Consider the following 21,961-nt stretch of genomic DNA (forward strand, 5'->3'; position numbering starts at 1 on the left):
CTTCTGCCCAGTTCTTCACCGCTTTGGCAGGTGAAAAAGTTTATAAAGCAGGTCTGCTGCGGGGGGCTTGGGAACAGGCAGCCCAAGCAGCAGGGTGAGGGCAGGTAATAGTGCACCGCGGACCATAGGGAACAAAAATATTCGTATTAGGAAAACGATTCATCATTGAAGGAGTGGTTAAGCATTGGGACAGGCTCCTCGGGGGAAGTGGTGGAGTCGTCATCCATAGTAGTGTTTAAAAAACAAGCAGATGTGACACTGTGCCGTATGGTTCAGTGGCCATGGTGCTGTTTGGTTAAAAGTTGGACTTGGATCTTGGAAGCCCTTTCCAGCCTTAATGATCCTATGGAAAAGCAATACGAGGGTGCCGGGTTTCAGAGAGTTTGTTTGTTCTGGTGTATTTTTATGTGGCTTTTATCATAGAAAGGCAGGTAGGTGGTCTCCGCATTCTCAACCGGTTTTGCTTTGTCTCTGCTCACGCCATCCCGTATAAAATGAGTAACAACTGCATTGCGAGAAAAAAACACTGCACGCGTTTGCCTTGCGAGGACGAGCCGGCCCGAGCCGTGCGCTGGTCCCGGGGCTGCCTCGCCACCCTCCTGCCTCAGTTTCCCCCCGCGCTGCCGGCGCTGGCCGAGTGTCGCGGAGGAGCCTCCGGGCCGTGGCTCTGGCCGCTCGGTGGGTGGCAGCGGCGGGAGCGATGGATGATTCCAGCCGGGAATCATTTCCGCCGCCGGCCGGCCGCGGGTTCCTGCTCGGCCCCGGGGCTCCGGGGGAACACCTCGGGCCGTGCGGGACAGAGCCACTCCTCCGAGCCGTGACATCAGGCGGCCGGCAAGGGGTCAAATTCCCGGCGCAGGTAGCGCTGGCCGCACTTCCGCGCAGCGCCGGGAGGCAGCGGGGAGGAGCCGCCCAGCGGGGACCCCCGGGCCCGCCGTGCCCCGCCATGCATCGGGAGCAGGGGGAGAGCGAGGCGGGGGCGAGCCGCTGCCGGCAGGGCTCCGCTCCGCGCCCGGCCCATTGTCCGCCCGCCCGGGCACGGCCGGGGGCGGCCGCGGGCGATGCTCCGGCCAGGGCTCCGTGCCCCCGCTCAGCCCACGCAGGTAAGGGGGGGGTCCCCGGAGGGTCCCCGGGAGCGGTCTCAGCCCGGAGTGCGCGGCTTCCCCTCGCTCGCTTTGTGCTTGGAGCTCGCTTCCTCCTGGGAGAAACAAAACAACGCCGGAGCTCGTCGGGGGCCGCCGGGGCCGCGGGGAGGGTGGCGGTGGTGGCCGCGCTGTCCCCACGCCCAGGGCCGGGGGCGAGGGGCTGGGGAGGGCCGGCCCGGGCGGCTCCCGGGGCCCCGTGGTCCCTCTGGGCTCCCGGAGAAGTTGGAGCGAGCCGGGAGCTGCTGGCGGAGGGCTCGGAGCCGGCTCCGGGCGCTGCCGCGGGGGTCGCAGCCCCCCAGCCAGCGGCTCCTCTGCCCTGGGTGCTTCTGGCAGCCTCCGCAGCCCCCAGCCTGGCCCCGGAGCCCTGTGGCCCCCGAGCCCCTCTGCTCGCCCTCCCACCGCCGTGCACGGGGGTTTACATCAGGTTTTATTTACTTGCATCCCCTGTGAGACACCCGCTAGCATGTGGCCAGGGCAGACAGACACTGGGCAACTGCGTGGTGGAAATAATCCTTATTTTGGGGGTGGGGAATGGCAGGACATGGGGGTGACCTGGCAAGCAGGTGGGCTCTGCACATCCTGCTCCAGCTGGGTCAGTGTGTGTGGCTGGGGGTCCTGTCCTGGAGCCGTGGCCATGTGCATGTACCGAGCCCAAGCTGGTGTGTAGCTCGGGAAGTGCCCACAAGTGGTGTTTGCAAGGATTTGCTGTCACTGGGTGAAAGCTTTACCCTGAAATTCTTACGGATTGTCTGTGGCCAGGTGTGACAGCTCACTCGTAGCATTGCAGCAGCAGCACAGGGTCGATATAGAAGCTTATTTAAGAGATATCCAAATATGAAAATTCAAAATTAATTTTATTAATCCAAGAGGCTCTGCTGAGAGCCCCAGTACCCACCCAGGAGGGAGCATGAGGTGGGACAGCTCCTCTGAAGTCATGGTGCACCACGATGCTGCAGAGATACTGAGGGATGTGCCTGGGATGCACAGCAGGACAGGACTGAAGGGGTGATTTACAGATGTCAGGCCCTTGCACTCATCCCCTTGAGGGGATGATGCTGTGGGGTGGAGAGGGGGCTCGTTTTGAGCCAGTGTGAGTCCATCATGGTGTCCAGGTGTCAGAGGGAGAGGTTGGATGTGATGGCTTTGCCCCAGCAAGTCCTGGGCAGTGGCAGTAACCGAGTCCTCTTACAAATGGTTTGGGTTGGAGGGACCTTAAAGCCCATCTTGTCCCACCCCCTGCCATGGCAGGGACACCTCCCACTATCCCAGGCTGCTCCAAGCCCCGTCCAACCTGGCCTTGAACACTTCCAGGGATCCAGAGGCAGCCACAGCTGCTCTGAGCACCCTGTGCCAGGGCCTGACCACCCTCACAGGGAAGGATTTCTTCTTAATGTCCCATCCAACTGTGCCCTCTGTCAGTGGGAAGCCATTCCCCCTTGAGCTGTCACTTCATGACCCTTGTCAGAAGTCCCTCTCCAGGGGCTTCTGCACCTTTGCAAGAGGGAGGTCCCAAGCTGAGAAGCTATTTAAAGATCAGAGCTGATGAGTTACTTTTTAAAATACAAACCCAGCTCATCCCTGAGTCTTGAATCTTTATTTTTTTCTAATGAGGATCTTTATGACCCTTTCATTCCTCATCCTAGGGCAGAGGTGTGTGTACATGTACATTTATCCTGCTGATGTTCTGGATTAAAACACACCCTTGACTTGTGCCCAGCAAAGCAAAAACCATCTCACCGTCAAATTCACAAAAGCAGCACAAAATGCAGCTTTCACCTGAGATACTGATTCACCCACACGAGCCTCATCGTTTGTTCTGCATCCATTTTTAATATGTCCCCTCCAAAGGCAGAAATGCATGTACAGCAATCGTGTCAGCTGAGTTACATGGAAAATAAAAGGCTTTTAAATGGATGTCTTTAAAGTGATGCCAGTTCCAAGGCCAGTAAAATGCTTTGCTGCTTCGTGGAGGGTTGATCTGCTGCCCAGAGGAGTCCAAGATGGGATTTGCAGGAGCAGGAGTGGAAACTTCAGCCCCAAATGTTATCTGGAGATGTTCACCACAATTAAATAAAAGAAAACCTCATTGGCGTTGTTAACACCCATCAGTGGCTGAAGCATCAAGGATGCAGAATCCAGCAGTGCCATGGAAGCTTAATGTGATCAACTAAAATATAATTAACAGCCAATTATTTCAGTGGGAATGGTAGTTCTCATCAGTTGGTCTGGGAAATGTTTGAATTGCATTAATTTCATCTCTGCCCACTTGCAGCAGACTTGGAAGGGGTTGGAATGAGTGATGGGGCTTGTCCATGCAAGGCAATACCTCCTTCTCCTCTTGGGTAGCCAGGAATTACAGAAAGCATCCAATTCCTCTCCCCCCCCTCAAAAAAAAAAGGTTAAAAAAAAGGAGAGAAAATTTAAAAGGGACAAAAATATTGGGGCAAAAGTGCTGTGGAAGCTTTTTACATTGAGCTTGTTGCATTTAGAAGGCAATTCCTAATGGCAGATTTAACTTTGCACCCTGATGGTGACACTTGCAAGGGTGAACTGCAAAACAAAAAGTCTTTAAAAAGTATTTTCTTTTCCTGATTGCTTTTGCATCATGTTGGGGGGGTGTGTGGAGTCCCTTGTGAGGGGCACTGAGCCCTGGTCCCTGCTAGAGAGAGCTGATGCTCACTTCAAACTCCTTTGCAGCTTCAAGCAGAGGCACAGCTCCATGCAGCTCATAGGAATCCCATGGAAATCCTCCCCCAGCCATCTGTGTGTGAAAGAATGAGAGGCTGAAATGAGGTTCCTGAATAATTGACCCCATTTTCCCAGCTATTGGAACTTTCCTGTAGCAATCACTGAGAGCTGCCTGCAAACGGCTCATTTCGGGTCATTTATTTGGGTACTTAAACCTGGCAGAACAACGGGATTTTCTCCCCCCTCTTTTCAAATGAAGCTAAAATTTCCCTTTCAAGCTGAGTCTCTTAATGCAAATTATGCCAATAACATGGGGTTTCTCCATAGGACCCTTGTGAGCAGGAGGTGCTGGAAAGGTGGGATGGAAGCTTGGGGGAGAGTGATGGAGAGCACATGCTCTGTGCTGGGGGGAAGGTGCTTTGAGGGGGAAAACTGGTGTGATTTTGGTGGGCAGAGTACCAGAGGAAGCATTGGAGTGATGGAAATACTGTACACAAGTGAGTGTCGTTGCAGGTACATGCCCAGAGAAGCTGTAGCTGCCCCTGGATCCCTGGAAGTGTCCAAGGCCAGTTTGGACAGGGCTTGGAGCAGTCTGGGGTAGTGGAAGGTGTCCCTATCCATGGCAGGGGGTGAAACAAGATGAGCTTTAAGCTCCTTTCCAACCCAAACCAGTTTGTGATTCCAGGACATTGGCAGGAGCCCTGAGAGGGAGTTGGAAAGAGGGATTTTCCTATCAAACCCTGGCTGCATGGATTGTGCTTTCCAATTTTCTGCATATAGATATATGTGTATATATATATTTAAATCGGATTTAGCTTAGCCATACATAATATATATGTAGCAAATATAACTATAAATTGCAAAGCATAATCTTTTTTCTACATATATATGTATATATAGATATAGATATATCTCAAATTATATGTCTAAAAAAGCAAGAATTTTGGATTTCTGGCTGATCAATAGCTCAGGTTCTCCATAGCTTTGGCTTGCAGCTGGCAGCGTGGGGAGCATGGTGCTGCATGCTTCTCTCCAGATTACATCTGTAGTTTCTCATGGATCTCAGATTTTAATCCTTCAGCAGTTTCTGCCTGGATCAGGAGCTGACTCCTAAGTGGGGATGAAATCCCTTTGTTGCCTGTTTTGGAGGAGAGATGATTTTCAGTTTTTTCAGTGTTTCTAACCATGCATTTTTGGAGAGCTGCACTGGGAAGTGCATTACAGCACCTTGGGCCATACCCAAGGACTTCTCTGGAATTCCTTGCTGCAGAATTCCCCCCTGGGCTGTCCTTGGTCTTGTTTCCCCTTTCCTTTCCCAGATCACTTCCTGCTGGGTGGGGATTTTCTTGGTTCCCACCAAAATGCTGCAATTTGCAGGAATCCATCAGCACAAATCACCCATGTGCAAGCTGCTCTGCCTGCATCCTCATCTGCAGGTTAATTTTTTTTCCCAGGAATAGCCCTTGGTGAAGTGGCATATAAGGAAAGATGAAAATGAGTTATAAGAAGGGAAAAAAAAATAGCAATTTGTTGCAGCCAGGGGTATTTTGTGGGGCTGCAGGGGGCTTTCTGTGGCTGGGGAAGGCGCTGGGTGGGTTTTGCACACTAAATACTCCACCATGTGTGAGCCCTCCACATCCTCTCAGGGTTCCCAGAGGCTGGAGGGGACACGCTGCATTTCTCCCATCCCTGGGGAAGATCCTGTTGGCCTTGGCCGCCTCCAGCTCTTGCTTTTTGCACGGATTTCAAGAAACCACTTTGGGCCGCACCAAATCCCCCAGCCCGGAGCTCGACTGTTCCTCATTAGTGACTTTATTGCTAAATAATTTACAGAATGGGGCCTTGCCAGTTTTCATTTGGGAAGCATTTCAAGTATGTGCAGCAGATTTTATGCCTTCCTGGTGCAGCTGCTGGGGGGAGCTGCCTCTCCCTGTCCTGCCGCCGGCGTCACCTCCCGGCCTCGCTCCGTGAGCGCTGCCGGAAAGGAAACGGCCCAAGCACGTGCAGAGGGACCCAGGGAAGAATAAGGGGGAAAATCCCTGTGTTTCACATCCAGTTGCTACGCTGGAGAAAGGACACAACCACTGTGGTTTGGGGAGGAGGTGTTTGGTTTAATTTCTGTTTCGTTTTTCTGGTGCCTGTGACGTGTGTGCTGATGAGGTCGTTTTTTCTCCCCGTGTCCACGATGCCAACCCAAGAGGATGTGGATGTCCCATCCCTGGAAATGTTCAAGTCCACGTTGGACTTAGAGCAGTCTGGTCTAGTGGAAAAAATCCCTGCCTGTGTCAGGGGGTGGGACTGGATGGTCTTTAAGGTCCCTTCCAATCCAATTCCTATGGAATCAATAAGCCAGTTTGGGATGTGAAAGGGTTTTTATTCCCCCGTTTTTAAAGGGGAAGGAAAGCAAAGCCAGACTCGGAGGGGGGATTGCAGCGGTACCTGCACAGCCCAAAAGTGCAGTTGCAAGATGGGGGTGATGGGTGCAATGTGGAAATAGCAGAAAAGTACTTTATTACACTAAACAGTGGGTGCAGCTGTAGGAAACGAGGTGCTGGAGCTTTCCTCCAGTGCCTGCTGTGGAGGGGATCCGGGTTCTGCCATGATGCTCCTGCTTGGAGGAGTGAGCAGTCACTGGGTGTAAATCTGTGAAATTCAGGATTTGGGGCTGTGGATGGAAGTGCCATCTTCCCTTGTCCAGTCTCACAGTGGTTTTATTGAGTGTGCCCTGAGCATGTGGGTGGCTGGAGGCAGAGCTGAGATGTGTGGGAGCTCAGAAGACTCTGTTGGACCCCATCCCTGTCAGTGAGTGGTTTGGATAGGAAAGTCTTGATTTCTTCTTGCTATTCTTACTACATATTAACATCTATTTTTATATTTTTTAATGCAAAAGCCATCATGCAGTGGAGGCTCCCCTCCTCCCTCCTGGTGCCTTCCCATCACACCCATCCTGCTGGTGCAGGTCCAGGAGGTGCAGTCCCAGCGAGGTGGGACTGGGGTAGTGGTAGTGCTAGCAGGTTTTGGGCTGTGCAGAGCAGTTTTGCCAGCAGGGAGGGGCCACCCCAGCAGCGTTTCCCCAGGGTTTGAGTTTGCAGCGGGACGCGGGGCCGTGCCGGGAGCCGTCACTCACTTCCTCGCATTGTGTCTCTTCTTCCTCCAGCGCTGCTGCGGGAGGAGGTGGCCCAGCTGCAGGAGGAGGTCCACCTGCTCCGGCAAATGAAGGAAATGCTGGCCAAGGACCTGGAGGAGACTCACGGCAGCAAGTCCCCAGAGGTGCTCTCGGCCACCGAGCTGAAGGTGCAGCTGGCGCAGAAGGAGCAGGAGCTGGCGCGAGCCAAGGAGGCTCTGCAGGGTAAGGGCTGTGCCTCCCTCTGCTGCGCCTCTCCCCGACACCCAGAACTTCCAAAAAGCTGATTAATGAGGGAAGGAGAAGCCATCCTTTCCACTTGGACTCTGCAGAGTGCCTTCACCTGCTGCTCCGTGGTTTGGTGTCCCTGGGATGCCCTTGCTCTCCTGCCCCTCCAAGGGGTGGTGTGGGGCTGGGGTGCAGCGATGGGCTGGGAAATGGGATGTGAGGGCTGATTGCAGCACTGCAGTGGAATTCCTCCACATCTGTAGAGTAGAGCCAAGGCAGCAGCTGAAATGCAGCTGGAGATGGCGTTTGGGTTGGATTTGAGCCCCTCGGACTTGTAAGAGGGAAGCTGCGAGTTTCCCGGTGACTGCAACTTTCCTTGTCCCACGTGGAGTTACCTCCAGGTGACATGGGGGGGTCTCCTCCTTCCTTCATGCCTGATTTTGGGAGATTTTTGTGGCAGTCAGGGCTGTGCTGTCCCTTCCTCACCAGCACAGCAAGACCCAGGATTGGGGTGTGCTGAGCAAAACACAGCATTGCAGCTTTTCCACTCTAAAACCACGCTGACAATAAATCCAGGCAGGATGGTTTGTTAGCTGGAGCCGGGGGATGATCCTGAGCGGGGAAGGCTCTCACTCGTCAAAGCCTGGCAGTGCTGCAGCTCTAAATATCATCTCAAATCCCCAGCACAGCGAGTGTAGCTTGCACTTGTCAGCTCGTGTTTGTGGATTATGAGGAGAAGCTGTCAGAAGTTTTCAGGCTCACAGGCTGAGCGGCACGTGGGGAGCTCTGGGGCCTCTGCATCTCCCCCTGTCCAGGATGCTGAGATGCTCGGAGGTGCAGGGAATTGGGTTGAGTCAGTGTTTGGGGAAAGAACTTCAGAAGATTTTGGTATCGCTCTCTGATGGACAAAGACATCCCTATGTATCAGCAACAGCCAAAATACCCCCAAAATCCTGCTTCCCCCCACGCCACCAGGGCAGCCTCAGGCAGCGGGAAATGCTCTGGGTTTATAGAACTGTAATTGGAGGAGAAAAACTGTAATTAGGGAATATTTGCTCCATGTGGATGGGGCGGTGGGGAAGTGCTGATAAATGCAAAATGCTGAAATGCAGAACTGTTATAATACTAGTTACAAAAAAAAAAATAAGAGAAAGAAGTCATCTCAGAAGCTGCAATGAGGTTGTGTATGTTTCTGTGGAGGATAGTCCAGAGAAAAAGTGAGTTTGGCTTGAAAATTATGAATATTTTTAGGAATATAATGTTTGGGTTTTATTGGGCTTTTATTTGCCAATATTCAAGCCTCTGAGCTTGGTTTTCGAGGATTTCTCTGTAGGTGTGGTGGCTAGGAAGAGAGAATCTCAGTTGGCACTTGGATGGACACATAGCAAGAAGCTTTTCTCAATTGATGCTCCTTCCCTGTCCTGCAATATTGAGAAGCTTTTGTGGTTTTTGGGAAAGTTGTCCAGGCTGGATCTGGGCTGGAGGCTCTGGGCCTCAGAGCAGGCTTGGCAACAGTGACTGAGATGGATAACTTGAAAACGAGATCAGCAGCTGGAGGGGAAAAAAATCCTTTTTCCTTTCTGTGAAAAATTGTCCAGAGAGAAATGTAGCCAAAAATGGAGGAAAAACGGTGTCTGGTGACTGGTTCTGCCAGGGGAGATGGATCTGCTGATGGACACAGGAGGAGAGTCATGGCTCTGTAGGAAAGAACTGAAGGATAAGGCCATGCCAGGAGCACAGGGGAACTTGGCCACGCTGTTCTGCACTTTAGGGATCTGTGTCAGTTGTGTCCTGCAGCCAGAGCAGCTCCTCCTCACAGCCTGCATTCCTGCATCCCCCGTCCCACATCCTCACCAAAGGCTGCCCCACATCCAGCAGCATCGGCTGCAGCATCCCTGCAGCAGCCCACGGTCCATGGTGGGTCCTGTGGAATGTCATTAGTGGATAAATTATATGGAAATCTGTCATCACTGCTGGCTCTGAGCCTGGAAGTGCAGCACAGCTGGTTCAGACGGATCTTGGCTCACCAGGCCACGCTGCAGAGGGAAGCAGAGAGGATTTGCTGAGAGGGTTTGCTCCTGGGGGCTCCAGCAGTTTTTAAGAGCCTTTATTTTGCACAACCACACAGGGTTTGGTTAGTGATGGTCTCCATGGAGGGTGGGTTCATTGTCACCCTTTGGAGATGCATTTCCAGCCCTTCCCAACAGCATTTGGCACAGGATAAGCCTGTGCTGCATCTTCCCTGTGCTGTGCTAACAGGTCCTTGCTGTGGAGGGTAGGAGCAGTGATCGGACCCAGCACAGGGTGCTCTGCAAGAGCAACTTGACAAGTTTCTTTATTTCTGTCAGCATGTGCTTTGTGCATCCTTATTCTGCTTTTTCCTGAGCTAATTCCATCTCTTGAACTTTCTTAAATCCATTAACATTAACTGAACTCCCATAGTGCTACATCCCACTGCCCTCTCCACTTCTGCCACAGCTGGGACTCTGAATTAGTTGTTATTTCCCCCATCCTGGCTGGAAAGGTGTGGATGTGGTCTGGATTTCTGGTGTGGAAATCCCTGATGGGAGAAGTTGCAGACAGCTTTATTACTGCTGGTCCTGCTGCGGGCAGGGATCGTGCCCAAGCGCCTGGGGGACTTGAGGAGCCTCTTGGCTGGGTGACATCCATGAGCATGTGGGCTAATGGCAGAAACCCCATTTCTGGGAAGGTTTATCCAATATGCTGGAGCTTGCCTGCGGGATTATCACACAGAGAGCAAACCTGGTTTCTGTTTCCTTTTTGAGTGTCAGGGTGGAAACCTCAGGCTGGCTTTCCCTGCTGCTTGGAAAGGCATGAACCAACTTCATGTCTGCTCCACAACAGGGTTGTAGCCTGGTTTTCTCCCTCCCTCACCTTCATCTCAAAGCTGTGACTGCCCAGGAATGGTATTTGGGCTGGGGAAAGCCTCCTACAGAGATCCACAGCACCCTCAACTTGCTGCAGTGAGGGCTGGGTAGCAAAGAAATGCGTGGATGGGTGTCCTAGTGGATGGATGACCCAGAAGATGGGGGTTCCATCAGAAGGATGTCCCAGAAGGATGTGTGACCTGGCAGAGGGGTGTCCCAGAAGATGGGTGTCCCACTGGATGGATGTCCTGACTGACGGATGTCCCAGCCATGGACCCAGCCAAGAAAGCCATCTCCACTATAAGGACATGGATCTCTACAGAAAACCTGTTGTTCTCATTTGAAAACCCACCTGAAGTTTTCAGAAGTCACTGACCACCTTGTTGACTGCTGGCTCAGGTTTGGAAAGCTCTTGGCTGTTACCAGGTAAACTCCCCCAAGGAGAATTACCTCACCGAACTTTTTCCTGAAATGTGACATTGGGCTGTAATTTCCTGCCTGCTCTGTACCTCCACACACCCAGGAGCGAGTTCTGGCTCTGCCTGACACCACAGAACGTTGATGTTTTCAACGTCAGGATCCTCCTGATGGTGACAGCTGCCCCAGGGACCGCACGTGCCTCTTTAATTGCAAAGCAAGGAGCAGCACCACAATCCTGATTTTATGGGTTAGTCATGGTGACAATATTGGATTTTATGGCTGCAAGGAAGAAACAGGAGAAATTAAGTGAATGTTAATGGGTCAGGATGGGTTTGCACATTCCTTTTGCACGGGGCATCGCTGGGGTTCCAGCTGTGCTCCCCGAGGATGCCCTTCCCTGCATTGGAAAATAAGTGTGTGATTCAGTAAGTGATAAAGTCATCTCTGGTTCTGTTCCTGGCATGAAAATTCACATTGTGTGGGGTGAGAGAAGGACTTGGAAGTGGGTGGGAGTCACAGGAAGATGGTCTTTGGAGTTCAGGGGTGTGCTGCATCTTCTGCCAGTGCCCTGGTATGTGTCTGGGCATTGCTGCCTCATCCCAGGAGTGTGAAACTGGGCAGAGATGCTGCTTCTATGGTTCAAACAGTCCTTCTTCATCTAATATCCCATTATGAAGGTAGTCAAACTAATTATTACTCACATGTCGTCCAAGGGAACCTCGGCTGGGTGGTGGGGCCTGCACCTCATAGGGCCAGGGGTGGGATGTCACTGATCCTTCTTGTGGGTCCCTTCCACATCAGGATGTTCTGTAACTGATATCCCCTTAATCTGATCCTGTTAATTTCAAAGAGGGAAGGCAGTATTTAGAGCATCTTCCATCCTTGGGGGAGGTGCCTGGGTTTAGGATACAGGAGCTAATTCCTAGCTGGAAGCTGCTGGATGGTGAGATCAGCCTGGGGCCACGGGGTGCTGGCACTTCCAGTGGTGGCATCTCTGTGTGGTTCCAGCCCTGCTGCTGCCCCAGACTGGGCTGTGCCTCTCCAGGGGAACGACTGGATTTTGGCTCCTCACACAGAGCTGGGAATAAAAGGCGCTGAGGGGGTGATTTTTAATTGTTTTGGCTGCAGCAGGAGCCCGCTGCCGAGCCGGTCCCGTTCCATCCCTGTGTCCATCATTCCTCTCCCAAAGGACCGAGGGGAGGATCGAGTGGCAGGAGGTGGAAGCTCAAATAACAGGAGGGAAGGGTGACCTGGTGCAGGTGGGGGTGGTGGGGAGAGCTGGGGGGGCTCACCCAGCTCATCCCAACCCATCTCCCCCATCCCTTGCTGAGCTGCCAAGGGGGGCTGCTGGGTCCCCCCTTTCCTTCTGTGCTTTGGGGGGAGGGCAAAATTAATAATGCAAGTAGGAGAAGTAGTTTCCACTCATGGTCTGGGTTTAGGATTTCTTCCTTCTTTTCTTGGGTTTATGAAGAGGTCAGAGGTTTGGCTCGAGCCCACTGTGCCGATGGGCTGGGGGAGTTTATTTGGATACTTGTGGGGGTTTGGGATACAGAAACCAGGCCCTGGATCATCAGATTAAAGGAAAAAGCCATTTCACCTCCTCAGATGGCCCTGATAGCCAGGGAAAATCTGCTTTATCCCTCCTTGGCTGGCCATGGATTGCAAGGCTCGTTTTCCCCGACCGAGTAATTAGCTGGGCTTGTTTGCTAAGGACGAATTAAGCTGCTGCAGCAAGTGGGGCTCGGTCCAGGAGCTGCTGGCAGCCCTCACAGCTCACTTCTGCCTCACTTTTTATTTTCCTCCTGCCTTTTTTCAATTAATTTCCTATTAATTTGGTTCAGAATGAAGTTCTCAAATGACTGATAAATCTTCTTTAAGCTTAGGAGCTAATCGTTCTTGGAGGAAGGAGAACAATAGAGGGGAGCAGAAAAAGTCTGTTAATTTCAGCAAATCTCTCAAATATGAAATGCAACAAATGGTAAATTGTCCTGTTGGGTTAATAGGAAAAATATCTGCTCTTTCAATACCCAAACCTCATAATCTTCTTGTAATACTGATACACTGGCATGAATATTGGTAACTACATCAATACATATTCAACTTTGGGAGATAGTTGCCCTTCTTCTAATAGTACTTCACAGCATTTTCAGTTTTTTTATTGGCAAGTGATTAAGTGTTTTCTGTAAATCTTTAAGGGCCACGAGCACTGCCACTAATTAAAGGAGTTTGTATGCTATAGGGGACTCATTATTTAATTAAATTCATTAGGATTCTTTTGTCGCCTCCAGCATCAGAGATTGGCAAATGTGACTTAAACTTTTATAAGAGCCTTCCAGTATCCTTGAGGAAATTAAATTTTACATATATATAAATATATGTGTCTGTGAGGTCTGGATCTCACCCCAGTGTGGTTTGGTCAACTTACCATGAATTTTTCTTTTTTAGCAAGTTTTTAGTTCCTGTGAAAGAATTGGGCAGGGGAAGGTGGTGGTTAAGTACACACAGGCAGTGGCAAAGGGCTTTTTCAAAGACATGGGCGTGGTTGTGATTGTTTTTAGAGGGTTTCTGTAGTAATTTCCTAAGATGGGAAAAAAGCAAGGGAAGTCCTGGTGTCAGAAGAGGCTGAGTTGTCCCAGGAGGAGCCATGTTCGTGGAAATGGGCAAGGAAGACTCCCAAGAGCTCCTTGTCACAGGACAATGTGAATTTTTGCAGCATTTCCTACCTCATTTTGTGGTTTTGGTGTTCTGATTTATCTCCAGTGCTTAATGGCAGAATAGTTGGTCCAAAGAGTTTCATCTCTTGGATTTTAACAGAGAAAAATCTCTATAGTCTGAAGCACATCTCCTTCTTCCTCCACTATTTAGTCTAATTTTTCCCCATCTTTTTCTCCTCTCACCTGCAAACCCCCTCCTTTCCTTACAGCTCCATTCCAAGCACTTGACTTATTGTTCATCTTCCCAGCACACACTAAGAGGGAGAAACAGTCAAAAAAGTAGAGTAAAACCTGTGCACAGAAGTTCATACCTGAGTAAACCTCTTCTCAAGTCTGTGGTTGTGACAAGCTGGGGTGGGATGTGGGAGCTGCACAGGGTGTGGGATTGGGGGAGCTGATTTTGGGGTCTATTCCAGCACTTGTGCAGGGCTGGGTGATCCCTGCTGTCAGCTTACTCTGCCTGAGGGTGCCTGGGGCTTCGCTGCACAGCAAATAATGATGCTCTCCCTGCTTGGTGGGAGACTGGAAGGTGGAAATGCCTTTTGAGGGTTCCCAGCAGAGCTCCCCTGTGCTGGGTGAAGCAAAGGCTCAAAGCCAAGGGTGCCAAAGGTGCGAGAAGGAAATTAATTCCCCTTTCAGAGTGGTTTCCTTGTATTTCTTACATTGCCTTTATTATCCCCAGGTGTTGAGAGGAGCCCAAATGTACCCTAGGTGCAGTTTAAGCCCCCAGATGAAGTGACTCATTACAGGGAGTAGAAAACACAGCGTGGGCTGAAACAGTCACTGTGATCTCTGTGATCTGATGGAGAAAGGTTGGATGTGTGCATGGGGACAGCTCTCAGATGCTGCATCATCTTCTGGCAGCTTCTGTAGTGGTCCCTGGTGGCTTTGGGGTTGTTCTTTTCTGGACAGTTTTGGGGGCATCCAGGACTTGTTTAATAATACAAACAACAATTTGCCAGACTCAGTGATTCAATACGATGAGTGCAGGGGCAGAGGGTGTTTCATGGCATCCCTGAGCTAGCAGCACTGGCTCAGGGTGGAAAAGCAGGAATATATAATGAAATATTTGTGATCTGATTCCTAAACTGGGTATTATTTTGGTGGGGTGGGGTGTGTCTGGAGCAGGGAGCCACAGGGCACTGCTGCAGCACTGCCAAGGACCAGGTTCAGTACTGGGTAAAGCATTGATGTTCAGAAGTGACCAAAACTCCTTCTCCTACATGAGATTTCTGTAATTCTCCCTGGATTGACAGCCTTCCACAGCTGTCCCAGGCTCAGTGGTCAGTGAACATCCCTCACTGGTGCAATGAGGAGGGAAAACATGAAGGTTTTGGGTTCCTCTCAGGGCTGTTGAAACACCCATCACATCCCACATGCCTCTGCTCCATCCCCTTATCCTGACACAGCAGCACTGAGCTGGAAGGGGACACTCGGGGAGCCGTGCCCTGGGCTCGTGGGAGCGCTCCAGAATCCTGCTAAAAATAAACCAGTTTGTGGTTTATTTATCCTGGAAAGGGAACAGCAGGTTTTTCCTGCACCAGGCCCCGAGGCTGAGGCTGCAGTTTTACTCCCAAACCTCCTTTTCCAGGGTCTGAGCTGCCTCTTGGAGGATGGGCAGTGGTGAGGAGCCACAGTGGTGATGTGATGGGCATCTTGAGGGGTGCAGCGAGGGAGGTGAATTGGGAACCTTCTCCCATCCCAGCCCCTAGGATTGTCATTTTGGTGCTTTTTCCTTGAAAAACAAAAGAGATGAAGTCAAGGGGCTGCCATGCCTCCTATGCTGGAGTCATCCTCTCTCCCACAGCCATGAAAGCCGACCGCAAGCGCTTGAAGGGGGAGAAGACAGACCTGGTGAGCCAGATGCAGCAGCTGTACGCCACGCTGGAGAGCCGAGAGGAGCAGCTCCGGGACTTCATCCGCAACTACGAACAGCACAGGAAAGTGAGTGCAGGGCCCAGCACCAGGGTCTCATGGCACAGAGGGCTGGCAGCAGGTTGAGTGTGAAACCTGGTTTGTCATCTGGCAAAATCCCACTAAAGCCCCAGCTGGACTCTTGATGGAGTTGGGGTGGGCCGCAGCAGGTTAAGGTTAAATAAACGCTGGAGGAAATAGAGCCAGACCTGGAGAATTTGGTGCAATTTTAACCAGGTGCACAGTGAGCATTTCTTTTTGGGGACCGGCTGCATTCCGGATCTCCCCAAAAAGGGTCGACATCCCTGCCAGCACAGGGCTCCTGTGACACCTGCAGATGCTGCTCGTGGTTGTGTGGTCCCCAGGGGGGTTGTGACAGAGGGGTTTTTGGTAGCACATGGATTTTCCCTTCCTGATGGCCACCCCCTGTCCCGGCAGGAGAGCGAGGACGCGGTGAAAGCCCTGGCCAAGGAGAAGGACCTCCTGGAGCGGGAGAAGTGGGAGCTGCGGCGGCAGGCCAAGGAAGCCACGGACCACGCCAGCGCCCTCCGCTCCCAGCTCGACCTGAAGGACAACCGCATGAAGGAGCTGGAGGCCGAGCTGGCCATGGTGAGCTGGATAATTAATATAGATCTGTGTGTTTGCTGCACTACTGCAATTCTGGGAGGAAAATATTCCATCTCTCCAAACGAGCTTGAGATCCTTGGCACAGGGAGCATCACTCAAAAATAACTTGATATCCCTGGCACGGCGAGCGGCACAGTTGGGATCTTTGCCTGCCCAGGGGAGGGTGGGTTTGGTGTGCAGCACATTGCTGCTTGTTCTGCTGCTCCAGGAAATGTTCATACGGTTTTCCCACTCCATCACCACCACCTCCATGACTTTCCCCAGGCCAAGCAGTCCCTGGCTACGCTGACCAAGGACGTTCCCAAGCGCCATTCCCTGGCCATGCCGGGCGAGACGGTGCTGAACGGCAACCAGGAGTGGGTGATGCAGGCTGACCTCCCGCTGACCGCCGCCATCCGGCAGAGCCAGCAGACCCTCTACCACTCCCACCCCCAGCACTCTGCGGACCGGCAAGGTGGGCACCCCGTGCATCGGGACATGGGCGAGTTCTCAGGGCCAAACCCCTTCTGGGGAGGAACGGAGATGGTCAGAACTGCTCCTCCCCAGAGGTGTTTTTGGAAGTGCCTCAGAGGCTTTGCTGGTGTTAATTCCCTGTTTTCCCCGCTGCCTTCCAGCGGTCAGAGTGAGCCCCTGTCATTCCCGGCAGCCGTCCATCATCTCCGACGCCTCCGCGGCCGAGGGCGACCGCTCGTCCACACCGAGTGACATCAACTCGCCCCGGCATCGAACGCACTCGCTCTGCAATGTAAGGCCTGCCTGCTGTGGTGCCCTGCTCCTCTGGGGAGATGGGCTCTGGGGATTCTGTGGGGCCTCTGTTGCCCAAAACAGAGTCAGGTTTGGAGTGGGGAGCACACTGGGGCTTGGCTGACCTGGAAAGCTGCTGCCCTGGGCTTTATCCCAGCCCCAGTGAACTTCAGCTGCCTTTTGCCCTGGGGGTGGAGGGTCTTGGGCTGTGTTAGGGTTGATTCAATGACTCCATCTCCTTGTGCCATAGGGGGACAGTCCTGGACCGGTACAGAAGAACTTGCACAATCCAATTGTACAGGTAGGGCACAAATCCTCTCAAATGCTGCTTGTGAGACCCCTTCCTGTGCTAGAAAGTACTTGGGGGTGGTGGATCAGAGGCACCAATTTGGGATGAATGGAAGTCATCCTGAATTGTAAGTCTGGGATGTCTCATATTCCCATAATTTGCCACAAAGTCCAGGTAATGCCGAAGGCGTTCACTGAGCTCAGGCAGATCGCAGTGTTGGTTTTTATAAGGTCCAGCCAAAGCATGTTACTCTTCTGTATTTGGCCCTAAAACACTGGGATATTTTGCAATCCAGACAGATGCTCTGACTATTCCTAGAGCTGGAGTCCTGATCCAGTTGAATTAAAGAGGCCAAAATCCCATAACTGTGGAGAGAGGGCCCAGTTTAACTGCAAATTCCAGCACACAGGCTCCAGGAATATTACTGTATTTTGGTCCAGGATCTTAACACTATTTTGGATCTGGATGAAAATATTTTGTGGGATCTGGATGCAAATGTTTTTGAGACCTGGACTCAAATGTTTTGGGACTGGGACCACATGGTCCATCATCCTTGCTGTGAGCGAACGCGAAAAGCGATAAAGGAAAAGCTGGATGCCCAAACTTTTGTCTTCTCCTTTCACAGTCTCTAGAAGACCTGGAAGACCAAAAACGGAAAAAGAAGAAAGAGAAGATGGGCTTTGGCTCCATCTCCAGGGTGTTTGCACGGGGGAAGCAGCGCAAGTCCCTCGATCCCGGTCTCTTCGACGGGACGGCCCCCGACTATTACATCGAGGAGGACGCGGACTGGTGACGGCGCCGGAGCCTCTCCCGGCCCTGCACATGTACATATCCCATATTCCATATCCCACACCCCGTCCCACCTGTGGACGTGTTACCTGTTGTCTTGGGAGCGATGCAGCCGTGTCGTAACTTCAGTTTTTTTCCTCTTTTTTCCCCAGTTTGGTTTTTTTTTTTGGTTTTTTTCTATCCCGGTAACTCCTTTGTTGTCGCTTCAGTTTGTCAGTTTGGGCTGGGTCTTTTTTTTCTTGTTTTGGGAGGGGTTTTTTTGTTCTTTTTTCTTGTTCTTTTGACAAAACTTGAAACTTGAAGGACTGCTGTGTCTCTGTAAATATGAGAAATATTGTGCACTTTGTGCTTGTGACGTCTCTTGTCCGAAACCCGCTGTTTTCCGGAGCCCAGCCCGCGGGATGTCCTCTCTTGGGGACAAAGGACCTGCCCAGCTGAGGGATCTTAGAGAGAAAACACACAAAAACAACAACAAGAAAATCTCCTTCGCTGTGATGTCTTCCTGGCCGAGCCCCGCGGAGGCGACCCGGGCTGGTTGTTACGCCTGCCGGTCTGGAAATAAGTGTTTTAACGTTCCTTTTTAGTTGTTTTAATTTATTTGCACAAACCCAGAGGAGCTATTCTAACTAAATTATTGCAGAAGTTTTGGGATTTTTATATTTTTCCACGTCGGTTGGGATGGGGCGGGGAGGAGGAAGGGGGTGTTTGTACTGTACTGTCCTGGGAAGTTGCTGTTGGGGGGGATTGGGGCTGTGGACCCCCCAGCCCGGGCTCCCTCAGCTGCCCCAGGAGCACTTAACGCCTTGGAAAACGCAAACCTGAACACGTGCCGGGAAATCAGACAGGGGCAAGCAAGTGGAAGCTTTGCCCACTGTTCTTCCCTGCTTTTTGGGGGGGCTCACCCTTTGCTTCAAGTAAAATTTAGGGGGATCCGGCACGAGCTGGGAGCAGGGGAAAGGTGATATCCCGAGATATCCCCTATCCCAAGACACTGCCCAGTAGGGCCGGCCACCCCACTCCAGTGTGGGGTGTCACTGCCGTCAGAGGGGGCTGGGGAAATCGGTACGAGTCCCCACTAGGGAGGTTTTTCTGGCTCTGGGGTGATTTGGAAGCACAGGTGGAGCTTGTTTTTCCAAATCCCTCGGAAATGCCCCCAATCCACCCCCCCGGCGCGGCGGCCTCTTCCCCTCCCCACTAACACGTGCCGCGCTCTGCTTATGCCAAGATAAGTACCTTATGCTTTAATGCTTACAATATAATTTTAAGCTCTTAAAAAAAAAAAAAAAAAATGTATTAAGATTTATTTAATGAACTATAATAGTGTATTATTTTTCTTAATTGCGATATGTGCGCCCTGGTTGAACAGAAAAAGGGTATTTTGTCTTAAATCACCGAACTAAACGGATGCCCTCGCGCTGTGTATCCATTCCAAGGGATGATGCAGAGAGGCCATGGAGGGGGTGACAGAGGGAGCAGCCCCCCCTGGGCTCTCCTGGGGTGGCAGGGCAGGCTTTGCCCCATGGCATCTTTTCTCTGCAGAGAAGCATTTTTTATACATTTTTGTTGGTTTTGGGGGGTTTGTTTTAGTTTGGTTTTTGTTTTGGTTTTTTTTTTTTTTTTGGTCTCCTTGCGTTTTTATAATTTAAACTCTAAACCACCAGAACAGATGAGCGATCTCCTTGTTATCGAGTAATTTCCTTTGCATTTCAGCTTTTTTGTAAATTAGGAAGTAATTCTAAAAATTACTAAGAGGATGATTTATTTAAAAGAGAACTTTGCTAAATAGCATATGAATTATGGGTAACATTAGATTTAACTTTTCCCCCTGTGAGCGGGGGAGAATTCTTGAAGGCATGGATGCAAATATAAAATTATAAAAGATCTAAATAAAGCTTATTTTAAAGTATGGATGAACTCCATGTGGTTTAATTGGAGAGCCTGGATGGGTGTTGGCATCTCTGTCGTGGCACAGGCTGCAGGACACCCAGAGCACCACGTGATTTTTGGGGGCTCTGGGTTGTTGGGAGGATTCAGGAGGCTGGGACTGTCTGCATCTGCATGAAGTGGGGATTTTAAGGGTTTAAGGTAAGTAAGGACATCAGGAAATGTCCTGCTCAGATATGGAAAATATAATGAGAACCAAAAACAGCAGAAAGGATGGAGAAATCAGAAAATGTTGTACTCCAACTGGATAAATTAGTGTTATCAATGTACATGTTGATTAATTATCATTATCATTATCATTACTATTATTCAGATTACATTGGTCACCTGTAGGGCTGTGCCAGCACTTCCAGTGGGGCCTGATGCTGTTTTGGGGTCTGGCTGTTTTGCAGGCTGGAGCAAAGGCAACCTGCAATGAGTTTTAAGCCCATAATCAGGGTACAGATCAAGAGATGTACCTTTTCTTCTTTTTTTTCCAACAGCCTCCTGGGTTTGGGAGCAGCTGCAGAGCAGGTAAGAGCCACCATAATCTGAAATGGGGAGAACTGGAGCAGAGAAAAATTGGAAAAACTCAGGAGAAGCCAGCTGGCTCTCCAACTCTATCACCTGCAGCTGGAATCCAGCATTGATGGGAACTACAGGTGGCATTAAAGGGCAGCTGCTGAGCACAGCAAACATGAGCTGGGCACAGACCATGGTGGGATTTGCTGCTCTTGGAGCAATTCCCTGAGGTTTGATGCTGTCCTTTGTGCATGGGATTGGGTGCAGGTGCTCATCCATCCCATCTGTGGTTTTAAAAGTTTTGGGAGGCAGGAACAGGTCAGAGTGCCACAGCTGTCCTGGCAGGGCTCCTGCCCCTGCACTGTGGGGACCGTGCCAGAGCCTGTGTGGGTGACACAGGGGTCACCTGCAGAGCCACAGCAAGCAGAGCAGCCACACTCGCTGTGCCCGTGGTGTCCTGGCCTCAGGGGGGCTCTTCTGGGCGCCTTTGTCCCCCCAGCCTGCTCTTCCCTGGCAGTGGAACTGGGAGCTGTCATACAGGTCATACAGGAGCCTCATCCCTGCTGCTGCATCCCTGCTGCTGCAACCCTGCTACATCCCTGCTGCATCCCCCTCACATCAGCCTCATCCCTGCTGCATCCCTGCTGCTGCATCCCTGCTGCTGCATCCCTGCTGCTGCATCCCTGCTGCTGCATCCCTGCTGCTGCATCCCTGCTGCATCCCCCTCACATCAGCCTCATCCCTGCTGCATCCCTGCTGCTGCATCCCTGCTGCTGCATCCCTGCTGCTGCATCCCTGCTGCTGCATCCCTGCTGCTGCATCCCTGCTGCTGCATCCCTGCTGCATCCCCCTCACATCAGCCTCATCCCTGCTGCATCCCCCTCACATCAGCCTCATCCCTGCTGCATCCCTGCTGTGCTGGTTGCTGCAGCACCGTGCTGCACTGCTGCCACCGTGTGAGCAGTCCCCGAGTTCCCATGGCCCGGCTGTGTTTGTTTTAGGTGTGACTCGCCCTCCCTGGTGCACTTTGCACCGCTCACGTTGTTGTGCAGACTCTCACCAGAGCCTTTTCCCGGGTAGACTGAGAGAGGCGAATACACCAACACCGCGTCGGGGTGTTGTGTGGGATGGCCGGGGTACCCCGCAGAGGGGACACCCCGTGTCCCCAGCACCCTGTCCTGGTGTGCAGCCCAGCTGTGCCGCTCCTGGCATCATCTCTGCGTGCCATTGCAACAGAGGCTGGGTTCACCTGCCGTGCCACAGCCTTGCACTGCTAACCTGAGCATCAGGAATGGGCTTGAGAGGTCACAGCAGGGAAACAGGCGTGAGTCTGGGACATTTCCTGCCTCTACACTGACTCACCCCATTGCTTTAGCTGGTGATCTCCCCAGGCTGGATTTGTGGTGATAAAGAGCTAAACCGATGTACCCCAAACAGCTGAATAAATCATCAGGAGGTTGGTGAGGTTTGGCACGGGGTCAGTCACAGCGTGTGGGTGATGCTACTATCTCCCCAAAAGCTGCTGTCAAGGGCTGCTGCTGAGGCCTCTGGTTTATTGCTCAGGACTGCAGAAAATTTGGGAATGTGCCTGTCATTAATTCCCCTATTTTCAGTGTTTTCCCTGGAGTTTTCCGCTGGTGCTGCTTTGAGTCCTCACCTGCGCAGCCCAGGGGATGCAGCAGTGCCTGACAGAATCCCTCACTGCAAACATCCTTTGGGACATCCTGCTCTGCCACTGTCCCTGCAGCTGTCCCCACTTCAGCCCCTGTCCTTACCTCACCCTGACCCGACACAGCCACAAGCACCGGCAGAGCACAGAGCGAGCGGCTCCGCTCCATCCAACCGGGACTCTGGAGCTGCGCTAAGGCCTCATATCCAGGTAAGGCTTCCTTGGTGTTTTATCACTGCTAGTGATTGATTTCCCAGCATTTTCACCAGCCCTCACC

At 51.8% G+C, this 21,961-nt stretch overlaps 1 protein-coding gene across 3 annotated transcripts in view; it reads left to right on the forward strand.

The window, feature by feature from the left end:
- The window catches only part of KAZN (kazrin, periplakin interacting protein), a 208,267-nt gene extending 188,838 nt beyond the window's left edge, over window positions 1–19,429 (forward strand). For 2 of the 3 annotated variants that reach the window (XM_088066595.1, XM_005528316.3), the window contains 7 exons: window positions 6,991–7,182; window positions 15,015–15,151; window positions 15,560–15,730; window positions 16,013–16,202; window positions 16,363–16,493; window positions 16,743–16,793; window positions 17,407–19,429. In XM_088066595.1, coding sequence (XP_087922721.1) covers window positions 6,991–7,182; window positions 15,015–15,151; window positions 15,560–15,730; window positions 16,013–16,202; window positions 16,363–16,493; window positions 16,743–16,793; window positions 17,407–17,574 — 1,040 coding nt within the window. In that variant the 3' untranslated portion in view covers window positions 17,575–19,429. Of the gene's footprint in view, window positions 1–996; window positions 1,104–6,990; window positions 7,183–15,014; window positions 15,152–15,559; window positions 15,731–16,012; window positions 16,203–16,362; window positions 16,494–16,742; window positions 16,794–17,406 lie in introns of those variants that run through there. The other variant, XM_088066596.1, reaches the window with a different exon arrangement.
- The last annotated feature ends 2,532 nt before the right edge of the window (window positions 19,430–21,961 follow it).

Source organism: Pseudopodoces humilis, chromosome 24 (assembly GCF_049639895.1).
Source record: "Pseudopodoces humilis isolate 2021_Gansu_Grassland_sample_001 chromosome 24, ASM4963989v1, whole genome shotgun sequence".
NCBI classification, from domain to species: Eukaryota; Metazoa; Chordata; class Aves; order Passeriformes; family Paridae; genus Pseudopodoces; species Pseudopodoces humilis.